The 24,545-nt window shown below is 45.6% G+C and overlaps 1 protein-coding gene across 5 annotated transcripts in view; it reads right to left on the reverse strand.

The window, feature by feature from the left end:
* Positions 1-24,545, reverse strand: part of RAB11FIP4 (RAB11 family interacting protein 4) — a 126,334-nt gene that overhangs the window by 52,321 nt on the left and 49,468 nt on the right. For all 5 annotated transcript variants that reach the window (XR_011135518.1, XR_011135516.1, XR_011135517.1 and 2 more), the window contains exon 3: positions 17,326-17,414. Coding sequence is in view for 2 of the 5 variants with exons in the window: in XM_068913836.1 (XP_068769937.1) it covers positions 17,326-17,414 (89 nt within the window). In the remaining 3 variants the exon portion in view is untranslated. The remainder of the gene's footprint in view (positions 1-17,325; positions 17,415-24,545) is intronic.

Here is a 24,545-nt window from a genome sequence, read left to right on the forward strand (position 1 = left end):
TGCACAGAATTTAATAGAGAATCAATTTTTGCCCCATTGTTGGGTCTCTGCAATTAGAGACAGAGGAAAAAATTTTGCACAAGAAGCTCCTTGATTTAGGTCAACCCAAACCTCTCTCCTTTTTAAAGAGCAGCCTGCCTGAGCCAACAGCTTGATTGTTCCCTAAATCAATTCCTTCTCCAAGTGTAAAATCTCCGCTTGCTCATCCCTTGTCTTTCATCCTAATTAAACAGTGATGTGAGGTAATCAGCAGTATTGTCAATGGCCCTGGTGCTGCACAGACATTTCTGAATATACATTATTAGAAGGAAATGGAGCCAATGAAGATTTCCTCCCAGCAGCTGTAGTAAGACTAGCTGCAGCAGGATAGAAACACCCATGCAAAGGGGTTGGAAATGCCACAGACCCAGACAGGACTTCTTCCACGGGGCACAGTCCTGACTGGCTGCAATGTGAAAAGAGGTGGGAGAGTTAAAACTCCTGAAGGAAGAATGCTGCCTAGAGGTGAGGAGAACATTGTCCCCAGGTGCTCCTGTGACAGGAGTGACACCACATTGCCACTCATTCCTGCTTCAGTCACCTACAGGGGCACCCTGTAAGCACCACATATAAAACATAGACCTTGCAATACTGGCAGAACAAGCCTGGGCTCTGCCAGTAGCCCTCCATTGACTTTGGTAAGATATGGCCCCCACGGACTTCTAACCTCTACATCTGTTTGCACATTTCCACATAGCTTTAGGGAAGGACTCAGGCCCCACTCAACTTTCTGCTGCCTCCACGGTGTCATGGGGTAGGAAGGTAGGAAGAAGAGGTTCCCGCATCTTATACACACCTAGGAATTGCTCTGTTTGACAAACGACGTCTGCTGCGTACAGCACCCGTGCTCTGCCCAGAGCTCGGGGGATCCCTCACAACATGTGAAGGTCACTACTCAAGAGTGCCTTGGACTGAACACACTGCCAGTAACATCAGCGGTGCTGGCCTCGTCTTCAGCGAACAAGTCTGCCCCAGCTGGCTGTGAGGGTCACGGCAAGGGTGGTGCACGGACCTGCTGGGGGCTCCCAGCACGGAGGCCTCTGCTCCCATACTCCTCTCGCTCTTAGACATGGCAGCCGAATACCACCGCCAGGCGCAGCTCGAGCTCAGAGCAGCGCTCAGCTCTGCAGCTGCACAACCTTCTTCCAACAAAAATGTTTTATTTTGTCTCAGCAAACTGAAACATGGCAAGTTGTATAAATGAAATTCTCAGGACTGGACCAGTCTTACCAAGACACCCAGGGACTCAGAGGGTAGCCTGGCCAGGGGCCTGCAGTGCTGCAAAGAAGAGGTCCTCGAAAGATGCCTCCCTGTGCTAAACGCAACATGGCTTTCTCTACTGTTTCAGCAGCAAGTAAATAACCTCCAGTTACCTTTCAAATTATATTCCCATAATTGGGTCAAATTAAAATAATGTAGAGTTATTAAATGCTGACCTCTGCCCTCACTCCTCCCTTATTAATAACCACGGTAATATGGAAGTGCGCAGATGCCATCAGAAAAGAGCTCCTGAAAGGCAGTGAGTTGTCAGTGGGTGAGGAAAGACTTTAGGACCCCACATCATCTAAGAAGCAGCTACAGATGGTGAATTACCTCAGGCAGCAGAAACGCGTGTGGTCCATGTGGTTCCTGTTACCCGCTAGCTCTTGTGGAAGGGGCGGGAGTGTGAAGGCAGCCCCAGCCTACTCAGAAAGCAGGCGCTCGAGAAAGGATGCTATGCCTCTGAAGCGGACCTGTCCAGGCCAGGCGCAGGGAGCTGTGGGAGTAGAGACAAGTTGAGAGCGGAGTTGGGGAGTCCTAACGGCACCCTGGCTCCCGGCAGCTGATTCGGGAGAGTCCTTCCTCCCTGGAATTTCAGATTTCCTCATGGGAACGAAGATGTTGCACTTAAAGGCAGAGTCTATGCAGAATGCACATATCTATCTCAAACTAAATATGACTATTTGGTACAGTAAATATTGATACACTGCTAAGAGCGCTGGTTTCTTCCCCTTTCCATGTCTCCCCTCTAAGATGAAGTGGTCCTTTCGCCCAGGGAAGAAGGCGAAGGGAGAGTCCCACACGACAAGCACTATACAAATACAGCCACGAGCGATCGTCTCTTCGCATAAAGGCTTTTGATCTAAACAGGCTATGTACTAGCTAGAGGAAAAGTATGTCACTCAGCAGCACAGCAAGTGATGCCCTGGCTCTAAGTCAGGAAACATCTGACACTTTTTTTTTTTATGAGAAAAAAATATTCAGTTCTAATAACTATGAAGAACGTGATCCAGGACTTTCCCCAGCCCCAGGATTTTGCTTGCTGAAGCACACGCATCAGTGCTATTTGGTACGTTTCACTGCTAAAACTTTTCTTTGTGGAGCAGCAGGGTATCAGTCACTCTTGGCAGGGCATGTTCTGCGGGATCTGAGTACAAACTCTTTCTCTTTTGAGTGCCACAACATGATACAGGATGGTATTGCCTCGAGATAGCAAAGTTTCATCCTGGCGTGGTAATGTGAGCGGCATTACTCAGGCTCTCTCGACAGGCAACGTAACGTACTAGCCAGCAGGTGAAAACCCTTGTGCATTCAGTGCACAAAACTCCCTTCTGGAATTCCCCAGTCTTACCTCACAGCTGATTCTGCAATGAGACAAACAAAGTTTTAAAGTGAAATTTCAAAACATTGGGGAAATACAAAGCTAGTGATTTACTCTTTCACTTACTGACAGCTTCCCGCATGGGGAACTTGTGGGAGCTCCTGAAGCTAGATAAACCCTGTAAAGAATGATTCACAAAGGCATGGTCATTGATCTTGGTGCTCAAGAGTTCAGAGGTAAACAAATATTTTATGAAAGGCAATATTTATGTATTAGTCCCACAAAACACTGTGCAGTAGTCATTTCCATAAAGATCAGATCTCAGAGACATGATGAAATACTGACTTCATTCATTATTTAGGTCTCCTTCCGCACTTTTCCGCAGGGTTAATAGTAGCTTATAAATCTCTCCTTGGAAGCATCTCTGCAAGCTCCTTTCAAAAAGCCAAGAATTTAACACAGCAAATGCTGTTGGTTTAAGCTGAGATTTTCGCAGACTCTTAAAGCCTTAATCCACTGCTGATGCAGGGAAGTTGGTTACCCAGTCATGCATGTGCCCCAGGTGTTAGGAGCACACAGGCAGGCAGCAAGGGTCCCCCTGGGAGGGTCTCAGTGGTGCTGCTGGAAGAGACAACCCTGTGGCCCTGGAGACAAGCAAGCCAGGCACAGCCCCAGCCCACAGGTAGATCGTACCTGGGCCCAGGGCTTTGAAAACGGGTGTGCGATCGCACAGGCACATAGCCAGGATGGCAGACGGACAGGAGAACCTGCTTCCCCGACTCCCGAAGCAGCGAAGTATTGTTTCATGGGGGGGCTGAAGTCCCTTTGCAAGCATGGCCTGGAGACTCCAAAACAACAGCCAGCGTCCTCAGCATCTAACATTTCTGGGCTGCTGCTGATAAAACTGATCATAAAAAGGAAGTAAATTATCCACCATCATTTCGGTTTCAGTTTTGTTATCATGTACGGGCAAAACAAAAAATAAAAAGAACTTAGAGAGACTTAGAATTCAGCAATGATTTCCAGACTTCCTGGAGGTTGTATGGTGCATGGGATCCTTTGGGATTACGGGTACTAGATAAAGTTAAATATTTGCAGAATATCCATTCTCCATAAATAGCAGGTGAACAAGGAGAACCCATCCTAATTCAAGTTCAGACTTCTCCCAATTGGTTTTTCTTTAATCTGCCTACCTTTAATTTCTCTCTTTTCAGGGATCTTTCCTATCCTCTTCCTTTTAACTTTTGGGGCCTTAAATTTACTTTCCCCTGATTTATAAGAATTCTCCTCCCCTCACTTTCCAATCTTTTGTCACTGCGCTCATTCTCTTTCTATGTTTTAGATAAGCTGTCCTTGCACACCAGCGTCCTCAGTGTGCAGAGCTCAGTTTTGCACATGCACCCTGCTCAGACACCGTCCTGCACTACGAATGGCGAAGGAAAGGTAGGGCATCAGTCCACAGTTCAGTCTCAGATCACAGTTGATGGCGAGCTCTCTTGCACAATGCACTGAGAGGAAATTCGGCTGAACACACTGCAGTAATTTTAAGCCAGCAGGCCAAACAGCAGCAGAAATGCCTACAGAAAAAAGCTGATGAAACCGGTCTCTGAGATATTCTGAGGACTGCAACATGAAGCCTGGGGAGCAAAGATCCCAGGAAACAAACTAGTCTAACATGCAACGAATTATGGCAGAAACTTCTTTTTAGACATCCAAATATTCTAGACCATTTTAAGTTCTGAAATTATAAAAAACAAAGATGACCCTGGAGAAGATGAAGCTGTAAGAGCTGAAAGGAGACACTATACAGGTTCCTACTGTAACAGTTTTCAGAGCTTACAAGGTGGGAAAAGAAAAGTTAGCAGGGACAGAAGCTCATTTCTTTCATGCTTTTGGGTTGATTTTCACCATCTAAGAATCTGACCAACAGTTCTTAATGGTTCCCTAAAAACCCCTGCCTGGACAGCTTCACATCTCCCATGCACCAGACTTTTCCAGTAGCATGCCTTAGGGCATTTTAACCATATGGTCCCTCTCCTGATGAAAGACACATGCCCCCGTTACCTCAACAAATCCTCCTCAGTGACATTAGCCTTCAAGGACACAGTCAGGAAAAACTCATTGGAGCAACAAACAGAAATAACTTTTTGAACACATACATGCCAGTAATAAATATGAAACAGTTACTGATATAAGAAACTTCTGGGAGGGGATATATAAAAGAGTTGAGGTTCTGTCTGCGACCCAAACAAGACAAACACGTCCACTCTATTGATGGGGGAAGGTGGTAGCATATTCAGGATGCGTCCAGCGGAAAAATTCTTCTCATTTTAAATGAGGTCAGGTTTCATATAAGGAGTAACGAATAAATTTTTGCCAGGGGCAAGAAAGTCTACATAACTATTACACTATTCTGTAAAAACGGCTCTACAATACATCTACACGGTATCGTTATTTGGGTTTTATCTATCAAAAAGGCACAGAGCTTTCTCCTTTCCCTCCTCCAGCCACTCTCCAGCTTTGGCTGTGCTTGGTGCTGCACAAACACCTACTGAGAAAGCCTTTGCCCCAGACAACGTGCAGAGTGATCAGACGCTTATGTGAAAGGCAACAAATTTAAAGCATTTGCTGTAGGGATTTTAATTTGCAAGCTGTCTCTCTTGGAAAAAATCTTCCCCTTTCGGGGGAAGACTCTTGCAAAGCCAAACTGTTTGTTGTCACAGTCCTGGGAAAAGCTCCCAGGAATCACCCTCTTAGATGGCCTTTCCCACCTTACTGCATCTGCTTTACGCATTCCCTTCCCAAACGCTCCCTAGGCATGTTGGCTTGATGCTAGGGTGCCAATTTCATACCGTCAGCGCAAAATGCTCATCAGCATTTGCGTCAGCTCCATATCACCATTGCCATAGCTACGTTATTATTACAACTTAACCTTGCTAGTAGCTTATCATACTGCCAGGTACCAAAACAAGCCTGGAAGCCAGTGTACACATCCACCCAAACAAGCTACTCCATCACATGGCCTATTCCCAAAACGATACTGCAGTCAACCGGGCAATTACAGTAACAGTCTGCGTGAAAAGGTGAGCCAAAAAGCAAAACTCCCAAATTAAGAGGGCCTCTCAGGGGGCTACTTAACCTTATCTGAATTTCTGTCAAGTCAGAAAACTTAACAGTGGACAGTTTCTTTTCTTCTTGCCATCCGTTTAGACCGTAACTCCTGGAGCAAGGACTGTTTCACTGTACTCTGACACAACGCCTGATGCGGGGGCGTCCCCCGTATCTGCTGGCACTGCCGCAGCGGCCTCACACAGGGCTTGGAGATCAGTCCAGGGTCTGCAGGGCTGCGCTGAACAGCGAGACGTGCTCTCCCCGCTCCACTGAGTCCGAGGGGATTTCAGTAGCCCCTTTTTGGCACACCAAGATCTCTTCACGGGTGGTCTGACTCTGGACAGGGCCTCCGCGTCCCTGCTTAAAAGAAGGTCGAATAGCCCATAGCTCTCTCGAATTTGTAATCACAATTTCATGCTGTTATTTCAGCTGCTGGAGGTGGTGTAGCACAAATCCCTCAGGAGCGGTTCCTAGATGCTCTCTCGTAAGCTGGCCTACTTTTTCTTCCTTTCCACTTACAAATTGCTTGGCATAGCCTCGATGTGTGGCAGTGCTGGAAAAGTCTGCCTCTACCAATCACATAAATGCTCCACTGTAGCATGTAAAAATTGCATTTTGATCCTTCTCCAGCTTCTAAAAATAGATGAGATAATCGAGATCTAATTTTTAGCTCTGTGAGCCCAGCTGAGTGCGATGGTCTAATTTTAAACAGTTCTATTTGCTCTGACAGTAGCTCCTGTCAGATGTAACTCCTGAGCAGCACTTTACATCGGTGGCTTCTCACAGAGGGATCAGGAAAACTAGGAGGTGGGAGACACCGAAATGGGTAGCCCAAAGTCCGCAGAGATGCAGGGGGGGGGATTTCGGACATTTCAAGGACTAGGGCTGGGTGTGAAATGTGGTAAGAAGGAAGAGGGAAAGGTGTCCTAAAGCTTTCATGACTAGGAAATGCATTGTTAAGGAGTAATTTTGATGGCAACCTTTTAGGCTACTGAATCAGGTATTCAAACTCTAAAATACTGCAGCCTAAAATACTAGTGCCAGTATATTGGCAGGTGTATGACAGAAATTATTCCTGCTGGATTTCACTGACGAAGGAATTTTCTTATGTAAGTGGGAATAATCCTAGCAGCATATGCAGATCCTTTGTTCTGAAGAACGAGAGAAGCTTCCTCCAACGAAATACACTGCTCGCAGTTTGATCAGAGAGGCTAAAAAGGAGAAAAGAAGCATTCAAATACTTTTTCCTTGCTTGTGCAATGAGGGATTTAGCTGGTTTTGTTTAGCCAGAACATCTCTTCGTGGTTGACTTTCTCTCCGTGGCTTTATAATAACCTGGAATCTTGCCTTTATCAATCAGCTTTTACAGCTCTACACACACCTTCCTCTCGATTAAAAAAGAAAAAAAAAAAAGATAAACCTACTTAAAGCAATGCTTTTTACTCCACAAAAAGCTTATCTTTCGATTTCACAGCCTTCCTAGACTACCTTCAAAGAAGAACATTCTATGTCCTGTTATCTTCCACAAACGCAGCACAAATTTCCCTGAGCAGCAATGCAAAAAAGATATGAAATAAAATAGGAAATATAGAGAAGCGAGAAAGAAGGTACCAGTTTCCAGTTTATGAGCTGGAGGGCAAAGCTATCCTCATCTTGTCACATAAACGCCAAAACACCCACAGTACTCCATTTGCACTGCCTCCTGCTCGGCTACTTGTGCTACAGATATGTTGGTACTCCCCAAAGGGCAGAGGGTCGGTCACGGCTCCCCCACCACCCTCTGACCGAGCAGCTCTATTTCTTTGAGAAGAATGCAGTACACATGCTGTCACAATATTTCTTTCGCTTACATCGCTAATAATGCTGCATTCAAGACACGCCACATATGTAAGTGGGCAGATTTGCAGTACAGCAAACAAAAGGCAAAAGGACTAAACCACAAAAACATACTTACCTGAAAGACTAAATCAATAGGCCTTCCTTGATGTGGCTTCCTCGACTGAAAGAGACCAACTTCCAGCTTTCAGTCATTTCACAGCCTCTTCCCAAAGACTGATCTACAGCCTAATTTGGTTCATCCATGGGGACACAGGGAGATGGGAGGAATATTTTGCCATGGCAACTGACAATTCCAGAAAAGCCACCCCCAAAACTGTGCTCAATCAGGAAACCAGCAGATTAAAAGCTTGGAGCTAAAGCCTCAGAAAGGAAAAACAGGGATGAGACAGCAAATGTCTGCTAAAGAAAGGTTCTGTCAAAAAGAAAGGTGACAAGCTTCCAAACGATAAAGATTTTGAATGCTATACAAAACCTTGCCTGGGCTGCAGAAGAGAAATAAGCACTCAGAAAAGAGTCACAGATAAAAACAAAAAGATGTACGAGGTGCGTCTCCTAGGGACGCCTGGAAGGATGCTACGGTTTTACCTTCACCTCCGTTAGTGATTCACAGCAAGACTGGCTGAACGGAGAGGTCACAACTCCGCCTGTTTCAAAGCACGCAGCCAAATGCAGCCCTAAGCAATGGTATATTTTGACTCAAACAAGTTCATGGGTGAATCGAATAATTTGCGCTCCCTCCGTTGATTTAAGCTGCTATTGCAGGAGGCCATTTACCATAGCAGGTGCTCACACTTTAATCCCACTTTAGGCGGGGTTTGTGCTCGGTTAACTGATGCAAAATATAGACTCAGTTCAGCTTCCCAACCCAGAAAAGACAGTACTCTCTGAACAAACACTACTATACATTATGCAGGGCTATGGACACTACAGCAACGTATGTATCCAGTCACTCCCCCCAACCCTGGGCAGACTCCTGCTGGCCTCAAAGACAGTGTGATTGCATTCAGGGAGAGCAGAGCCAATCTGCTGGGGTGCCGTGGCAAGAACTGGGTGGGAAAGCATCTCTTCAGCCTGGGAGCTCTTACATTTCAAAATATTTTCTTGTCCCAGCTCAGGATGAGAAGGTCAAAACCTCAGATTTTTTTCAAAAGAAAACCCAAAACGTATTTTGGGAGAGGGAAGAAATATTTTTGGACTGGGTCAGAGTTTTTCGTTTCTTTTGTTACTAGTCTGTGTGTATTTTACACAACAATCAAGCAAAAAAAAAATCAGGAGAAAAGTCACTTCTCCTTTAAAAATGCCTGTGTGTGATGTTCTGCCAAAATTACAAAATTTGAACTCACTTGGAAAAAGAAAATCCTCCTCATATAACCTATTCTATGGCTGCTTTTGAAGGAATCAGCATTTATTTTGCTGGAAGATGCCTACCTTGCCCTGGTGTAAAACTGCTCATTCTCTTCGCAGCAGTTCTTCAGGGAAGCCTTTCGTAATCAGCCTCAGCAGCCAGAGGCGGACTATTTTTATGCAAGCATTTTGTATCAAGGACATTTATTCTTGCATATATGCACAAACATTAAAAATATAATTCAGAATATTGCCAGGTGGTAAATTATTCCCAAACAGGGGCACACTGTGCTCTTTCATTGCTTCGGTAATTGTTCACCGGGGGTTTCTTGGCAGTGGTAGTTAATGTTGCTTCCTAATACTTGGAAAAAACAGGAAAAATGAATTGCTAAGCATGTTGCCCTTAGAGGTTACAATAAACTTCTAGCCAGCAAAGCCACTGCATGGCCTGCGTATAACCCTGCCTAGTAAGACGGAGTCTCTTCTCCCTGTAACTGCATGGCTGCGCTTTACAAAGCTTTCGGACAGAGCTGAGTACAAATCTCTCCAGTGGGGATTCAGGGAATAACCACCTGAGGAACAAACCCAAGGTGTTGGCCTAATCCTTCTCAGGGTCGGAGAAGTCTTTCTACTGCCTTGAGCAGGGGCTGGCTCAGTCCTGGCTGGACCTCACCAACGGCTTCCCTGGAGATGCCGAGTGCCCTCCTCTCCCAGGGAGGGCAGCAGAAGCTGGGAGGAAGGAGAATCTGGCAGATTTGGGAGCATCAAACATAAACCAGACTTCCAGATTAGAAACCAGGGAACCTTCTGCTTCCACGGGAGAGGCCCCAGCCAGAGCATTCCCTGGTTGAGGTCCTGGGGACATTCATGTCCCAGGTTTTGACTGCTGCAGGAGTGAAGATACAGTCTCTCCTCCAGCTTTGGAGGTGAGAAGTCAGAGGAGTCAGCTAGCAGTTGGTAGGGGGAACAACTTGAAAACATGCACTGTGCTGACTGCTGGGTAGCATAAACACCCCAAGAGTCTCAGGCAAAGGGAGGGCAGTCTTCACAGGCGAGTCAGACACCCAGCATCTGCAAGGCCAAAAACACAATGGGAGCCAAGAATGACAGAGAGAGCGTGGGTGGTGGAGAAAATCGGAGGCTGATAAGAAATAGCAAAAATAAAGCTTCAGCTTGCTGTGTTTACTGTTGCTTCTCCCTACCACATACTCTGTGTTTTTCTCTCTGCTATCAGTTGGAAAGATATTTCCACTTAATAACACGTTAGCTGCTTTGCCTCTGCTAAGATGGAAGTATCTTTGCCAACGCTACCACAAAAGGCAAAAGGAAGGATGTATTTCACATTAACGGTTAGGCAACAGCTGGGTTTAATGTTAGGGAGAAAAATAAAATAAAAAAATCAAGAAAACCCTCCTGACAAAAGAGAGCAATCATTTTGCCCGCTGCCCACACTGTCTGCTCAATGGGCAAGGTGGAGCCACTGCTTCAAACTACAGGTGAAAACACACAAGAGATTACAGACCCTTCAAAGTTTCCCCTCAGATCTGGCATCCTTCACTGAATCTTTCCTTCAGCTTTCAGGAGGGAAAGTGGTGATACAGCAAGGGTGCACAGATCCATGCTTCCCTCATGGATGGCTGCTTCTCCCTATGGGAGAAGGCATTTCTCTTAGGGGCTCAGCCTTGCCGAGTCTGCGCCAAAGACAGAAAGCTATCAACAGCAAGCTCTGAAGGATGCATGGTGCTTTCTTTACTAAACATTTCGATTAACTCATGCTGTCAGCTTAGTACTATTTCTTGACCATCACAGTCTACATGATGGGCAAGCACCACCCAAAACTGTGCAGAACAGACTTATGGGAAACTGGAAGTGGTAGGACAATTTTTTCCTGGGCTCAGGTAAGACTTGATGTCTTTGCTTGCTTCTCTCTACCGATGCAGCCCAGAGGGAGTTGTTGGGATCGCTAGCGAACTAGCAACGATCGACATGCCTGGTGAAAGAGAGCTTTGTTTGAGATGGGAACAGCAGGAAGAAGAGAACTTCAAGTCTGAGTCCAGTAAAATATTCAACACTTTCCTGGGCTTTGCTTTTCAATAAATAGAAAGAGACAACACAATTAGAGATAATATCGGCAATTCCATGCCGCTACAGGGAGACCTATGCAAACGGCCCTTCAACCTCTCCTTATTCCAGACTGCTCTGTTTTTCTACAGCCTGACAAAAAGGCATCTGGACCACAGTCTCCTTCCCATGCAGAAGGGCCCTTCTCTGACGTAGCTGTTACTGGATACCCCCAAGCAGCTACTGGGAGAAAAGGTTTTTCAGGAGCCAGTGGGGGGGTTCCTAATTGCTACTGAAAATATTTTCAAAGAAGGAAATCAGCTAGTAGTTGCAGCTCCATCCCAGAGGCAAACACAATTCATTTGTCATGTTTCAACAATTTTTCTACTGTTCATACAGTGTAATTAATCACTTGGCAGGCAGGCGAGCACACACAGGACTGAGAAGGTGGTTCACTCGCGGACATACCGCCGTAATCCCGTACCTTGTTACGACGCAGATCCACTGTCTTATTTACAGATGACAGCAAGGAAATGGACAGCAGCAACTCAACACAGCACCAAGGAACGGGAAACAGCCAGCCTTGTTTAAAACACAGACCCTGCTGTTATCGTGTCTTACAAGAGGTTCTTCCACGGGGTTTGCATGGACAGCATTTGGGCGCTGATTCCAAACGAAAAGGCAATTACTCATCTGTAAAAATACACCGTCTGTCTCTCCCGAAGCAGCTGCTGAGGTGGATAACCTGCTTCCTGGTGTCAGTGGTGAGCGCCTCTAAGATCTTTCATTCAACCTCCTCTTCTATCCCCTTTCTGGGTGATCTAGACTCAGGTTCTCTTTAATGCTGAACTACCAACATCCAGCTCCTGTTGCTCATTCCTCTCTCCCCAAACTTAGGTGCTCAAACGGAGGAGCACCTGGACCCAGGCCACTGCTTCTCTGGCCTGAATGCAAATCTTGGCCAGGGAGGAGCAGATGCAGCCAGCCTAATTCCCTCTCAGTCGGTGGCTAGCGCTCCCAGCTGGCTAGGTGCCCGGGAAGGCTCAGAGCCAGCCGGTCAGAAACGCTAGACACAGGCACTTTGCTTTGTTTGAGCCGGCTGAATCTGAGTCTGGGTTTTCATACAGCTACTTCAGCTGTAGACTTTCCTCTGTTGGATACCGTCTCCAAAAGGGTATCCAGGGCTCTGAAGTGCTACCAGATGCTTGCCACAGACCAGACCCCGCGCACTGGACTGGAGGAGACTTTTGGCTCCCTTCAGACTAGAGCCAAAATGGCAAGAGTTGAAGCCGCAGCAGCAAACACTGGGAAAGGAATCCAAGGTCCATCAGCTGGCTTCCGGCACTCTCAGAGCATATCTACTACCTTTTGAAAGGCCATAAGAGACAGAAATTATGCTAATAAGTAGCACTTGACTGAAGCAGTGCCTCATCTAGTTAGAGCACAATACCGACCTTCACCAAATCAACAGATCTGCTTCGTGCACAGAGGGCACAGATTTATTTGCAAGTGCTGAAGCTGAGAGGCTCTACAGCTGCCAACTCGTGCAGCTTGTTCCAGAAGAAACTGGCTTCCCCTACAGTATTTAAGTCTTTGCACCACCTTCCTCTGCGCAAGCTAACGTACTCCTTGCAGCCTGATTCAAGGCTGATGAAAGTCAGTGAGAGATTTCCCACTGATTCGAGAGTCCTGCAGTAACCAAGTGCTGCTCTCTGCCGGGTATCTGAGCCTTAACAGATCTGAGCTCAAAGCATGAGCTTCCTTTTTGCCTGAAATATCATACTGACACAGCCTCACATTATAGGCCCATTTGAAACCTCCCATGAAATGATCTCTGCCTTTTGAAACTGCATATGCAATTTGATTTTTTTCTCCTTTTCGGACACATTTTTTAGACATTAAGAGCTTGTCAGTTTTTGTTCTTGTTTACACTGGAAAGAAAAAAAAGTCAAAGCAGACCATTTAGAAAATGTCAAATGGAATGCCCCAAGCTGTTGGTATCTGGGGATTTTAAATATCAATTTAAATCAATTGCATCCAGTTGGTTGCGATTAAAGGCTGGAGGCTTGGCAGTTTCTTCTTCCCCCATCTGACTCAACATACACAAACAGCTGGATGAGTTCAGTGCCTCAGTTTGGCTCCTGCCTTTGCTCATCCCACTTCTTGGCATTGCCTTCACGTCTTCAGGTCCCTGCCTCGGCTCTGGAAAGCTGTGTGTCCACAGGGAGTGGGCACACAGGAGGGGAGTGAAGGCACCCACTGGAAAGGCAAACGACTTGTGACAAGGATAATTCTTGTTTTCCTTTCCTTTCTCTCAAACCACTTTGTGAATACAGAGACAGCGTAACAATGAGCCACCTCAGTGCTTGCCTTTGTGCAAGTGGGTGAAATAAGAGATGCATTCCCTTTCAAACGCTCTTTTGTGCCATAAAGCTGATGTATCCTTCTGCTCCCTCCTTCCCCTGACTACCTCTGAGGATTAGACATGCAAAGGGTACGCAGGGATGCAAATCAAATTGGATGGGAAACTGCCATTTGTGCCTCTGGGAGCTGGCCATAAACTCGGCAGCATCATCAGGAATCTGTGCTCACTAAAGTCTGGGAGATGCAACCTAAGCCCACTTGGTTTCAGTATGAGCTCCCTTGGGGACAGGGCACAAAACTCATCAGTGGTGATAACCTCACATCCATCAGGACTTCAGAAGTTCTCCTTTACTTCAGCCAATTGAAAACTCCAACTTTCTCCCCATAGCAGAGGGTCTCTAAAGCAAATGTGGAGCTTGTTCATAACCTCTTCCCAGTCTCTGACTGACATCTAGCGAACAGTCCCTAAACTGCACCTGAAAGACCTAGAAACCGTAGATGAAATGACCCTCTGTTGGGAAGGCAGAGCTGTGCAGAGGATGAGCACAGGGTACACAACACCTTGCACCATTTCCTTTCCTCTCCCCATCAGGGCAGCTTTTCTGCCCTGTGGGCAGGCAGGGAAGCAGCTGCTTCTGCTCCGAGGTTGCGCAAACTCATATTGGCCCAATTCAAGTGGGCAAACACAGGGTGGCTGGGGCAGATCCGAAGTCCTATCTGGGATGGATCAGCAAGGCTTCCACCACAGCACTGCCAGATCAAGCCTTTCTGAACAGGATAGGGTCACCCTCTGCCCCTTTCCTCTCCCAGAGGCACAAATTTTTTTCTGCAAACAGAAAATCCATAGGTGGCTATCAGAATTAGCAGCACGTGCAACTCCCATCCTAGGCCTCTTCTGGCTGCTAGGTGGCAGGAGCGGTACAGTTTGCAGCCATCTCACCGTTTCAGTCTTCAAGCACCCCTTTGCAGCATGGCTTTGGGTCACAGCAGGTCTGAAATCCCAGGATGAAGAACAAAATCCCCGAGGACCATGCTGCCTGCCTTCCAAGAGTGTCTGGACCAGCCTGCAATGTCTACATAGCAATGAGGAAACACGAAGCGTTCACAGAGAGCCTGCTTTCCATTTTATAGCCTCTATCATCTGTTGCAAAACAGGGAGTTTGGTTTATGATACCTATTAAGGTTGCCAAGCAACAGCACTGAAGGTATCTATGTCATCAGTTACAAAACCACTGGGTTTCAGAAGCCAGCAGAGCGATAGCAGTGTCAGCCCACCACAGCCCAGGTATTAAACCAGCCTGCCATTTTCACCAAGCATACAGAACCAATAAGCCCAAACAAATCCTCCCTATTAAAAAAGTTTATGACCAAATTCTACCTTCCTGTTCGCAGTCTCAGAGGGCTCCTTCCACCACATCACAGACATTCTCCACGCTGAGGTGAAGGAAACGTCTCTATCCTTCCTGCACAAACAGTGGAAACGATTTTGTGGAGCACCATGAAACGATGGGGACAGGGCGGACCAGGGACGGGCTCTTTGGCATTGACCTCTCTCGCTACACGCTTTGGCAGCCAAACCGAAGCACTGGACGCAGCTATTCAAGGACGAGCGCAAGAACAATGTGAAACCAGGATCTTGGTGGAGACGAGTGATTGCTGCTTTCCCTACACATACTGGGGAAAGGCTCCTCCAATGCACCTACAAAAGCCTCCCACCAGCTCCAACCTCATCCCCAGGCAAAACTCTTTACTAGTCCTAGCCTCAGCTCAAGGCCACCTTCAACCCCAAATGGGGCCCACCGTTACCAAGAAGCCACAACTCTACTCTTCAGCTAATTACAAGCTTCAGCTCCCACGTAAACCAAGCCCTCTTGTAGTAACTGTGGCCGAAGCCACTCTCAGGCCCCAAGTATACAATTATAGCAGTGCCCGCTGTCCAGCGATCATGATGCCAGCAAGGTCCGTCTTGAGTTTAGGCTCATCACCTGACCTCAATCCCAAATCCCTTCCCTACCAAAATCCCCATTGCACCAGGACTTTATCCTTCCCAGTCATCCCACCTCCACAGAAATCCACTCTCTGGTTACTCTGAAGTTCATTTCTATCATCCAAGGATGTAGCTAAAGTTGTCGGAGCAGCAACGGTCAGTTGTGCTTTCCCTGCTGAGAGGCTTGGAGCAACTCAGTGACCGGGCTGTGCTGAACCTACTCTCTTCTGCTGGGAGAAGGACTACCAGAACATCCTACGCTCACTGCAAAGCCCTTGCTCCCTCCTGTTTAGCAGTCTGCAAGGTCAGTTGCAGTCATTTCCATTTTGCAGGAACTCTTCTCTTTGCAACAAGCCTTTACACTCTTTCACCTTTGCTGAATTTATCCTGGTAAATGACCTTTCTAATTCAGCGTCCCTGAAGGTACTAACATTGGAGCAGAAGCCATAATTCAGACAGGCTCTGTCATTTTCCCCCTCTACGCTCTCTAACCATGATCATAGTAAGTCTAGCACAGATTATGTTAAACAGTTTTTTCTCTTGTCTCACAACACTGTCATAGCTCCACTTGTAACCAGCTGGGCAGAAAACTTTTCTCCAAAAGGTAGGTGGAGGTAAAAGCAGCCTGGTAAGATAGCAGACAGATAACAAATAAAAAACATCTGAGCACTAAATGTACCTTCAGCAGGTAGCTGTTCCTGAAAACAGATCGGCCATGATGGTGAACTGCAGGTCTCTAAATTTGCTGCAGCATAATAAATAGCAGCCCTGTCACACGGATACAGAGTGTCAGTTCTTCAGCAGCCCTTCTCCAGGCTCAGCTCCTAGCCTTGCAGAGCTGCAGTTACTCTCGCTGCCCCCTTGTTTGTACCAGCTCATAACATCCAAAGCTGCTTTCTGCTATAAATCTCCAGCACTGAGGCCTTAAATTACTGCTAGCAGGTTCCCTTTTCTTTGCACTGTCTCAGCCTAGGCTGTTTCCTGGCCCCTTCTTGGCTAACCACCTCAGTACTCTTCCCCTAGAAGCAGCCTTTAAATGAGCATAGATGGCATTAACTCCCAGCAGGCTTCTCACATGTCTTTCTCCATTACATGACTATTGTTCTCACACTTTGTCACCTAGGAAGGTAAAATGCTTTACATACTGATTTCAGTATCACTCTCAGTCCCAAAACACCATGACATCTGTACAAATATTGTTTACCAAAATAAGAACAAGAACCAAGTGGGAGCTGCTTTTGGAGCAGAGGTGCGGCAGGCATCCTGTTTGCTTCTTTTGAACTAGCCTCACCGCAGGACAGTTTTTGGCAGAGGAAGCTACAAGACCGTAACTGTTACGAACGACGAGGATTTTTTTTTTTTTGGTAGAATATGCAACAACTCAGCAGGTAAGGTAGTGCATTCCATCTCTACGCAATCCTTACCTGAATGTGCAATACTAACTGTAGCCTTAATTTTAAGAATTTCCATGGGTGGATGTGATTAAAAACAACGCAAAATGAAGGAAGAACAAAACTTAACATTTCAAACTAGGGATAGAGACTCAGGCCTCTAATGGCTTGAAAAATTGAATATGGATATGCCATACCCACTAGCCAAAATACTAGCAAGGTTACCAAAGGAGTATCGTTTCTGCTTCCCAAAAGCTGTTGAGTCCCTGTTTACCATCTGCAGAAGATCGCTGACAGCTTGTTCACCTACAAAGTTTTACTGTTGTAATTAGGTGCAAATCAGTGCCAGGAAGCTTGTCCGTGATGACTCCCTTCATGGCCAAGCAAATACTGACGTTTGTAAGAACAACGCTAACCAAACTCTAAATTCTCTCACTGCAAATGACTCCTATGTTACATGCAACTTAAACCAGAATAAAAAGCTTGCTAACAGTCATGAATCTAGCAACGAAGAGTCAACAGGCCAAGTAAAACAACAGAGCATTTACACAGCATTCCCAAGGCTTTCTCAGCCCACTAACATGAGACAGAATCAGTGCATCTTTTACCTGGTAATAGTAATCCACATACTGCGGCTCATAAAGTTGAGGCCCAGAGGTTTCAGCAGATAGGACATCTTTCAGTAACTCTTCACAGCCTGGCAAACAGAAACAAAAGCAAATGGTCAGGCTGAGAGTTTCTCTTCCCAGAGATTACATGGACAATGCTAGGAGAAACACAGGTTTGTAGTTAATCTGCGTGCACGCAGCTTTGAAAGCTAACTCTGGAATAAGTTTAAATAGCCAAATCCAAACAAAGCTCTGCTTGTGGCACTTAAATAGGTGCCTTTACACTAATGCTGACCCTCAGCACGGATACACTGAGCTGCTATGAAACCAAAAGCACAATATTGCTTGGCTTGGTCAACTGTCCTGCAGGACAGAAGCCAACTCAAAATTTTGAAGTCAAACACAGGATTTGCAGGCCTGGTCTGAGCCTATTTCTATTTTATATTAGCATAACCACTAAAGTCAGGAGTTGCTTCTGATTCTCTCTGGTATAAGCGATAGAAGGGGCAACACCTAAATATCTAATTCACCCAGCTCCGAAGCAAATATGAGGGAAGGTTTTCCTGGCTCAACGTCGTTGAGAAATGGTTCCTTGCTCCTGCTAGGGTGCTCGGTGTCACACACAAACTGCAGGACAAATTCCCCTTCAGAAAGAGCTCCGCCACAGCGCACATGCAAATGTTGGTGCATTGCACTTGGAGATTTTCAGCTTCTGCATTTGCTTATTTGTTAACAAGCACAGCTGGAAAACTCAGTGTCTGTGTTTCCCTCAGTGCTTCCCTCATCTGAAAACCTGAGATAAATACAGAAACACTGAAATTGCCAAACGCTTTATTCCCCATTAACTACTAGTGATTGCACTTGGCATGCTGGGCTGCAGCAAGAAGCAATATCAGGCCAGGTTATCTTATAAAAACCAGCTTACAGCCTTGGGCCTAAACCAAGTGAAACCTTCTCAACACATGTTGTACTCTATTCAAGTTGGAAGCTGCAATTACCCAGTGGTATTTCTCCCTTCAGTCCCATCGCTAATGCTATAGGTTTGGCTGTGACAACACACTGATACTCAGCCACAGGGCAGGTGAGCCAGGGGAAGCAGAATAACGTGAGGAAGCGTGAGCCACCTAGATTTATACTGTTACCTCATCTTCTCTCTTGTTTTCAAAATAAAGGAGTAACGTTTCTAGGGGTGAAGATACCCTGTGCTCATGGAGGGGAGTCCCTTACAAAGGAAATGAGTACTCACCAAGAACAAAGAAGGCAACCAGATGGAAGAAGCCTAATATGGGGGATCGGTATGTTATCCTTGCCTCCCACACACAGGCATATGATAAAGGCATCACGTGGTGGATGAAGCAACTGCTAAGATCTCAGGAATGTTATATGGACAATGGGAAGCAGGATTTTTTTCCTTTCTCCCTTTTTGCAACAAAATGAGTCTCTCAACTGCCACAGAAGGGAAGAATTAATTAAGCTGAAGCAGGAAGCACAGCTCCAGCATGCAGGAACGGGGGCTCTTGGTTGTGTCCAAGGAGCTAGTGAGCCTTCCCTCCTGGGCAGGCCTGAGGTCCCGGATCTCAGGGTCTCAAATCCAGACTTCAGCTGCAACGTCTCCTGTCCCCTCTTTGCTCTTCAGTTCTGATCTAAGACTATTCCTGATCACATTCGTTCATCTTTCTTGCCCATCAAGCCTGGCCCCTTCATGATAGCCCACAGCCATTCAAATTCAGGCCTATGATTTGTTCAGTAAAAACTCAGGGGAGAAAAGTGTTGTCCACTCTGTGCTACTACTCCCCGCTACTCGGGGGCAGCGCTGACCACTTCTGTGCGAGAGCGCCGCCTGATGCGTCCCAGCAGTAGCTCAGTCCAGAACCACAGAAGCTGATCGAGCCTTTGATCCACTTCCAGAACATCACCAGGCATTTAATCCAGCTTGTTTACCTAGCTGCATAGCTTAAAACAGCAAACAGAGCCAAACCTTGCTTTTATTAAAGTCAAAGGCCAAACTGCCATTGGCACTGACAGACTCAGTCTGTCAGCGTAGGAGGTAGGCTCATCTGGGACTGTCTCCTTCTGCAAAGGAGACTTGTCAGTGGGAAGACGCGTGCACGCGTGGCAAGCAGCAGGATGCCGTGGGAGAGGTCTGCTCAGCACGCAGGCTGGCATGGCAGCTTTGATCTCTTCATCCTGCTGGGAAGATTTCCATGTCATTATGCCCCATAAAAAAGGAAGAGGGGAAGGAAATGCTTAGAGGCCATTTTCCTTTGGGGGTTACTTAAACACACCACCGCCACTTTGCAGTCACCCGGACTTGATCCAACATCCATTAAATGAATGGAAAGATGCCCGCTGGCTTCAAGGAGCTTCGGACTGTGCCACTAGTTTGATTCCTGTTAGGTGTTTTCTGTTTAAAGAATAAAATCTCTGTTGCTGTCTTCCCCTCTCAAGGTACAAACCAGATCTCCTAGCAATGTCCTGGTCACTTTGGAAGATGAGTTATTGGGCTACTGAGCTATTGTGGGAGTCTCTACCACACCTGACTGTTTGCCACAGTACTGCCTGAACAGACAGTAACTGCATCACCATTTTCTGTGCAGATCCATGCTCACTTAAGCACCAGCATCTCTTAACTCTGCAGGACTGTGGAGTGGGTCTTTTCTTTGGGCTGTCCCCTTATCACCAGGAAGGCATACTCTTGAGAAGTTCATCAGCTTTCTTACACAGTGCTGTTCTCAATGGTGTTCATACATCTCACCTTTCGCTTTCTTTATCTGAATAATAATTTGCATTTTCCAAGAATTCTGAAAGGTTTACACAAGTGGCACAATATAAACAGAGGACTGTATTAATGTGGAGTGCCTCAAATACTCTGCATATATTTTCTTATTACTAGAATATGTTTTGGCTTGCGGCCTGGGAAGTGCCAATGAGCTAAATTAAAGTGTCACAGCCCAGACAGGAAACAAAAAAAAAAAAAAAAAATCAAGGTTTACTCTGGCAAATCTCAATATGGAAACATTAAGGCACTGGACAGCAATTTGTACAGGAAAGCAGTCTAGTCTAGCACACATGGTGCTCTCTGCTACTGTCTCTCTTGAGGAGAAACACTCTTGCCTGGGCCTGCAGAACTGTCATGATGAATATTTCAAGCTTTGCAGTAATATGCACCCAAGGCTAGAATCCGTCCATTAAAAAAAAAAAATTAAAATAAGCTAAGGAAAACTTCCTGGCTACTTTAAAGACCTCCTGCACTAAGATGTCCCGTTATTGCTATAATTTCATTTTCCAGGAAACAGTAAAACTGAGAGCCAGTTATGCAGCTGATTGGAGCTATTTCATTTGGATGCCTACTTGCATCATAAGATCTTACTGTGCTTGATCTATGGAAAGGCAAACTGAGGTTAACTTAGACTATCATTTGCTTTTCCAAGCAAAAGCAATATAAATGGTTCCTACTAACTGCCAGCAATTCTGTTCTCTCTCCTTCTTGCTACAGCTGGGAATCTTTCCCAACGTACATTTTTGGGCAGCACTGGGCAAGGAGATTTACTGTGCTGCAATTGTAGCAAGACATAGGAGGGAGGCAAAGCTTTAACTCAAGAATTGTCTCAAGTCTTTGGTATCTACTACTGCAGCTCTGCAAAAGGGCGTCCTCTGTGCAGGAACACTCTGCTAAAGGGCTGTGGGTTATATATTGTGTCGGGAGAGAGAGACTGGGAACCGCCTTGTGCCTGGAGGAAGAACTCGACTATCACATCACAGAAGGAGAGTGGTCAGAAGGGGATGAGTTTTCTTCTTTGGCTAAAGACACCTGATGATCCAGCACGGACCTCCTTTCTCTGTGTCCCTCAGAAGATCGCTTCACAGGTAGGCATGTGTCATTCCTCGTTCAACAAAGCACTAACCTGGTTCTGTCAAAACTGAGTAAAAAATTATTTATCCTAATTAAAAATACAGAAGCAAACACAGCTCATTTGGCCAGAAGTGAGTTAGGAAGCAATTATAAGGGCTAGGGAATATTTGCACTTTGCAGGGACAAAATGAATTAAAATGGCAAGTGACTTGCCTGTGGCAAGAGGAATTCTGCGGCAGAACAAAAATTCTAAGTAGCGCCCATTTTTATTTTCTTGTTGTGAAAACATCCAGCTAAGATTTTTCCTTTCTTGAAAATACCTTGCTAAGACTCGTAAACTCTCAATACACAGTGCTGGCTGTCCCAGAGGCAAGACAGGACCATCTTTAGCCCTAAGTAAGAATGTAAAGGTGTTTCCAAGTCACTGAAGGGGAAGACATAAACCTTTAACTTTTTCCTTTGCTTTGGATGCCAAAGATGACTCTCCTTACCAGAGAATTTTACAAATTTACCTTCAGTTTCATAAAAATAAACAAACTGTTTTCACACGCTAACAAACAGTCAATTTGCAAACAGCCATTTTGGCCAAAAATAAACACAATCACAGCAAAGTGATTTCCTGCAAATGCTCCAAGAAAGAGATTTAACTCATACTACCTCAGGCAATTTTCATGGGCAATTAAGCAATTTTAATACTATAGGAAATCAAATCTGGTTCCCTAATTGAATGGAGCTGGTTCCTGGCATTTTTCCTAAGAGCAATAGCTTTTTACGTTATCTACCCTTGCATCTTTAATGGTTTATTAGACTTATTTATGGCTTCAGGCTATAGTTAGTAAAATTTAGTTGAGCCTTAAAAAATTCTGAAGTACTTTTAAGAGTAACCAACTTAAGTTCATTAAACAGCTATAGTGTTACTTATAACAGGAGAGCTCAGTTCTTCACAGGTTTACCCATGACAGTTCTTCTCCCTAGAGACGTCCCAAGTACCACTCCTGCCAATAAGATGTTCTCACAGGAATACACAGATTCATCAAATCATCTCCACTTGTGATATATTGTGAAGTTTGAGAACTATAGCTATGAGCCTAAAAGATTCTTAAAGATTTTCAGATTCTCTGTTGTGCTTTACTGAAGTTCTTGCGCTAGCATAGCTGTCCCGGTCTTAGATACTGGCATACATTACAAATATTGGTGTCTAGCAAATAAACTCCTCTCCCATGACTGCAACATGCCCATCTCTCATTCTGTACTGGATCTGCAGGGCAAGCCTGGTATAATATTCTTTGCAGCTGTGGAACTGCTAACTAGATTTGAGACTAGCTAGCAGAGATGGTCAAAACTCAGCACTGGTTCTGTGGGAAGCTGGCACTTGGAGATGTGTTTGTTTAAAGCATCCGAATGGAAGTAAAAAGCAGATTAAAAAAAAGAAAATCTACAGTGAAACAGAAAGCCAGAAATGCTGAGCTTTGTAAAACTTTGTTTTGAAAAACTGTCAAATTTCACGCCATATTATTTTACATTGTTTCACGGTACAGATACCCTGTCACAGTATGAGCTAAAAGAACAGCCAGCCTCCCTTTTGGAGCATTTCTTTAAAGCTTAGGCAAATCTGCATTCTTGGAATTTTCATCAAAATTGCTAGGACCTCAGGAAGAAATGTATCTACGTTTTAAACTTTTATCTGCTCACATAAAGAGTACTTCTAGAAGTTTTCCAGTTACCTCCAGTAATTAGATGCCTAAAGATCCAGGGAAACACAGAGATGGGTTTTTGAAGACACATAACGCTCTGTATCACTGTTTTGAAGGTTCAAAGGTTGCTATCGCTGCAGGTGGGGAAGCATATGAGTTCACAACTGTGCTTCTTCCACACAGTTATCGAATACGAAGGAGCTCCCACATCCCCGCATTTTCAAATATCATAACAGAACATAACTCAAATATCCTTATTAGACTCTTTTCCCTGTCTTTAGAGGTTTCTCCAGGATGCTGGATTTAGTCTGAAAGAAACTGATTCTGCTAAAGCATGAAGATTCAGTATTGCAGAAATGCTCTGTGCTAACGTGGCTCAGCCTCTCCCATTATGAAAGCCATTATCCACCAATTACTACACAGTGGTCAGTGCTGCTTTCGTGGTTAAAATAAACTATAAAGTGGGAATACTTTTAATCCATCATAAATTTGTATTCACGCGATAGCCTCTCATCCCTGTGAGCTGCAGCACCAAGGTCAGTAGGGGGAGCTCACCCTTCATTTGTCAGGGTTTGGGTTTTCTAAGAGGAATATCAAAGCGGAGAGACTACTGGAAAGACAACAGAAATCCTAATAGAAGGAACAGGTCGGACTTAATTAGAGCTTGCTAAATAGACTGAGAGCCTGGTCCTGCAAACACATCTGACCGCAGGACTTACCAGACCGCACAGCATGTTAAAAATAACAGTTTCACTCAAGCCTTTAAGTATTACAAGTGGCAGCAAATATTTATTGGATCAGTAGAATAAATTCAGTAGAGCAAAAGCTGTCAGTGACTCCACTGAGAACACAGTAATGGATCCCACACTGACCCTGCTGAAATCAATGGGAATTTGGCTTTTGGGTGATGCACTGGCTGCTTCTTTAGACTATTCTGGCTTTGACATAACCACTAGGTTAGAGTGTACAGGTGTTATTTCATAGCAATTGCTCTTCAGACTGATGCAGTTATTAAAAATAAAGGCATGCAGTGAGCAGATAGAGAAGGCAGCTACAGTAGGAGCAAGACCTTCATATTCTGATATTCCAGCAAAACTGCTGCAAAGCTTTAAACTCGATGGCAAGCCTGTCCCTGGCTCTGGCAGAACCTAATTGCATGGGGAAAGCAGCCTAGAGAGCAGATGCTGAGGTGAAGTGCTTTACCCCACAAAGGACAAGCATAAAGAAGCAAAGCTTTCCTTATATAGGATACAACCCCTGCCTGTCCAGAATTTCGCTTCAGAGACACAGACGGGAAAGGGGAACGAGTTCCTCCAACACACACTTCTCTTCCCTAGCATTGATACCTCAGCTTGTCAGAGTCCTCTCCATCTTCTGAAGTCCCCTGCAGTCAGTGAGACTCCTCAGCACAACCATCCCCATGGCTCCTGCTACTCAGCCACCAGCAGCTGGAGAAGACTATTTGTCTCTTCTGCCCGGCAGTGCCTGCAGCCGCTGCAGAGGGATGTGACTCACAGGTCACGGGGTTTGCCCAGCTCAGGAGCGTGGAGGAGACGGCAAGGCTTGATGTCCACTTGCAAAGGGCCACAGTACTTTTCCTTTCACCACACGGAGTGGGCAATGCCCTGGTTTAGGGAGGAGAGAGGTCAAGCTGCAGACTTCAGATCCAGGAT

The sequence above is a fragment of the Struthio camelus genome, chromosome 19 (genome assembly GCF_040807025.1).
Source record: "Struthio camelus isolate bStrCam1 chromosome 19, bStrCam1.hap1, whole genome shotgun sequence".
Lineage (NCBI taxonomy): Eukaryota > Metazoa > Chordata > Aves > Struthioniformes > Struthionidae > Struthio > Struthio camelus.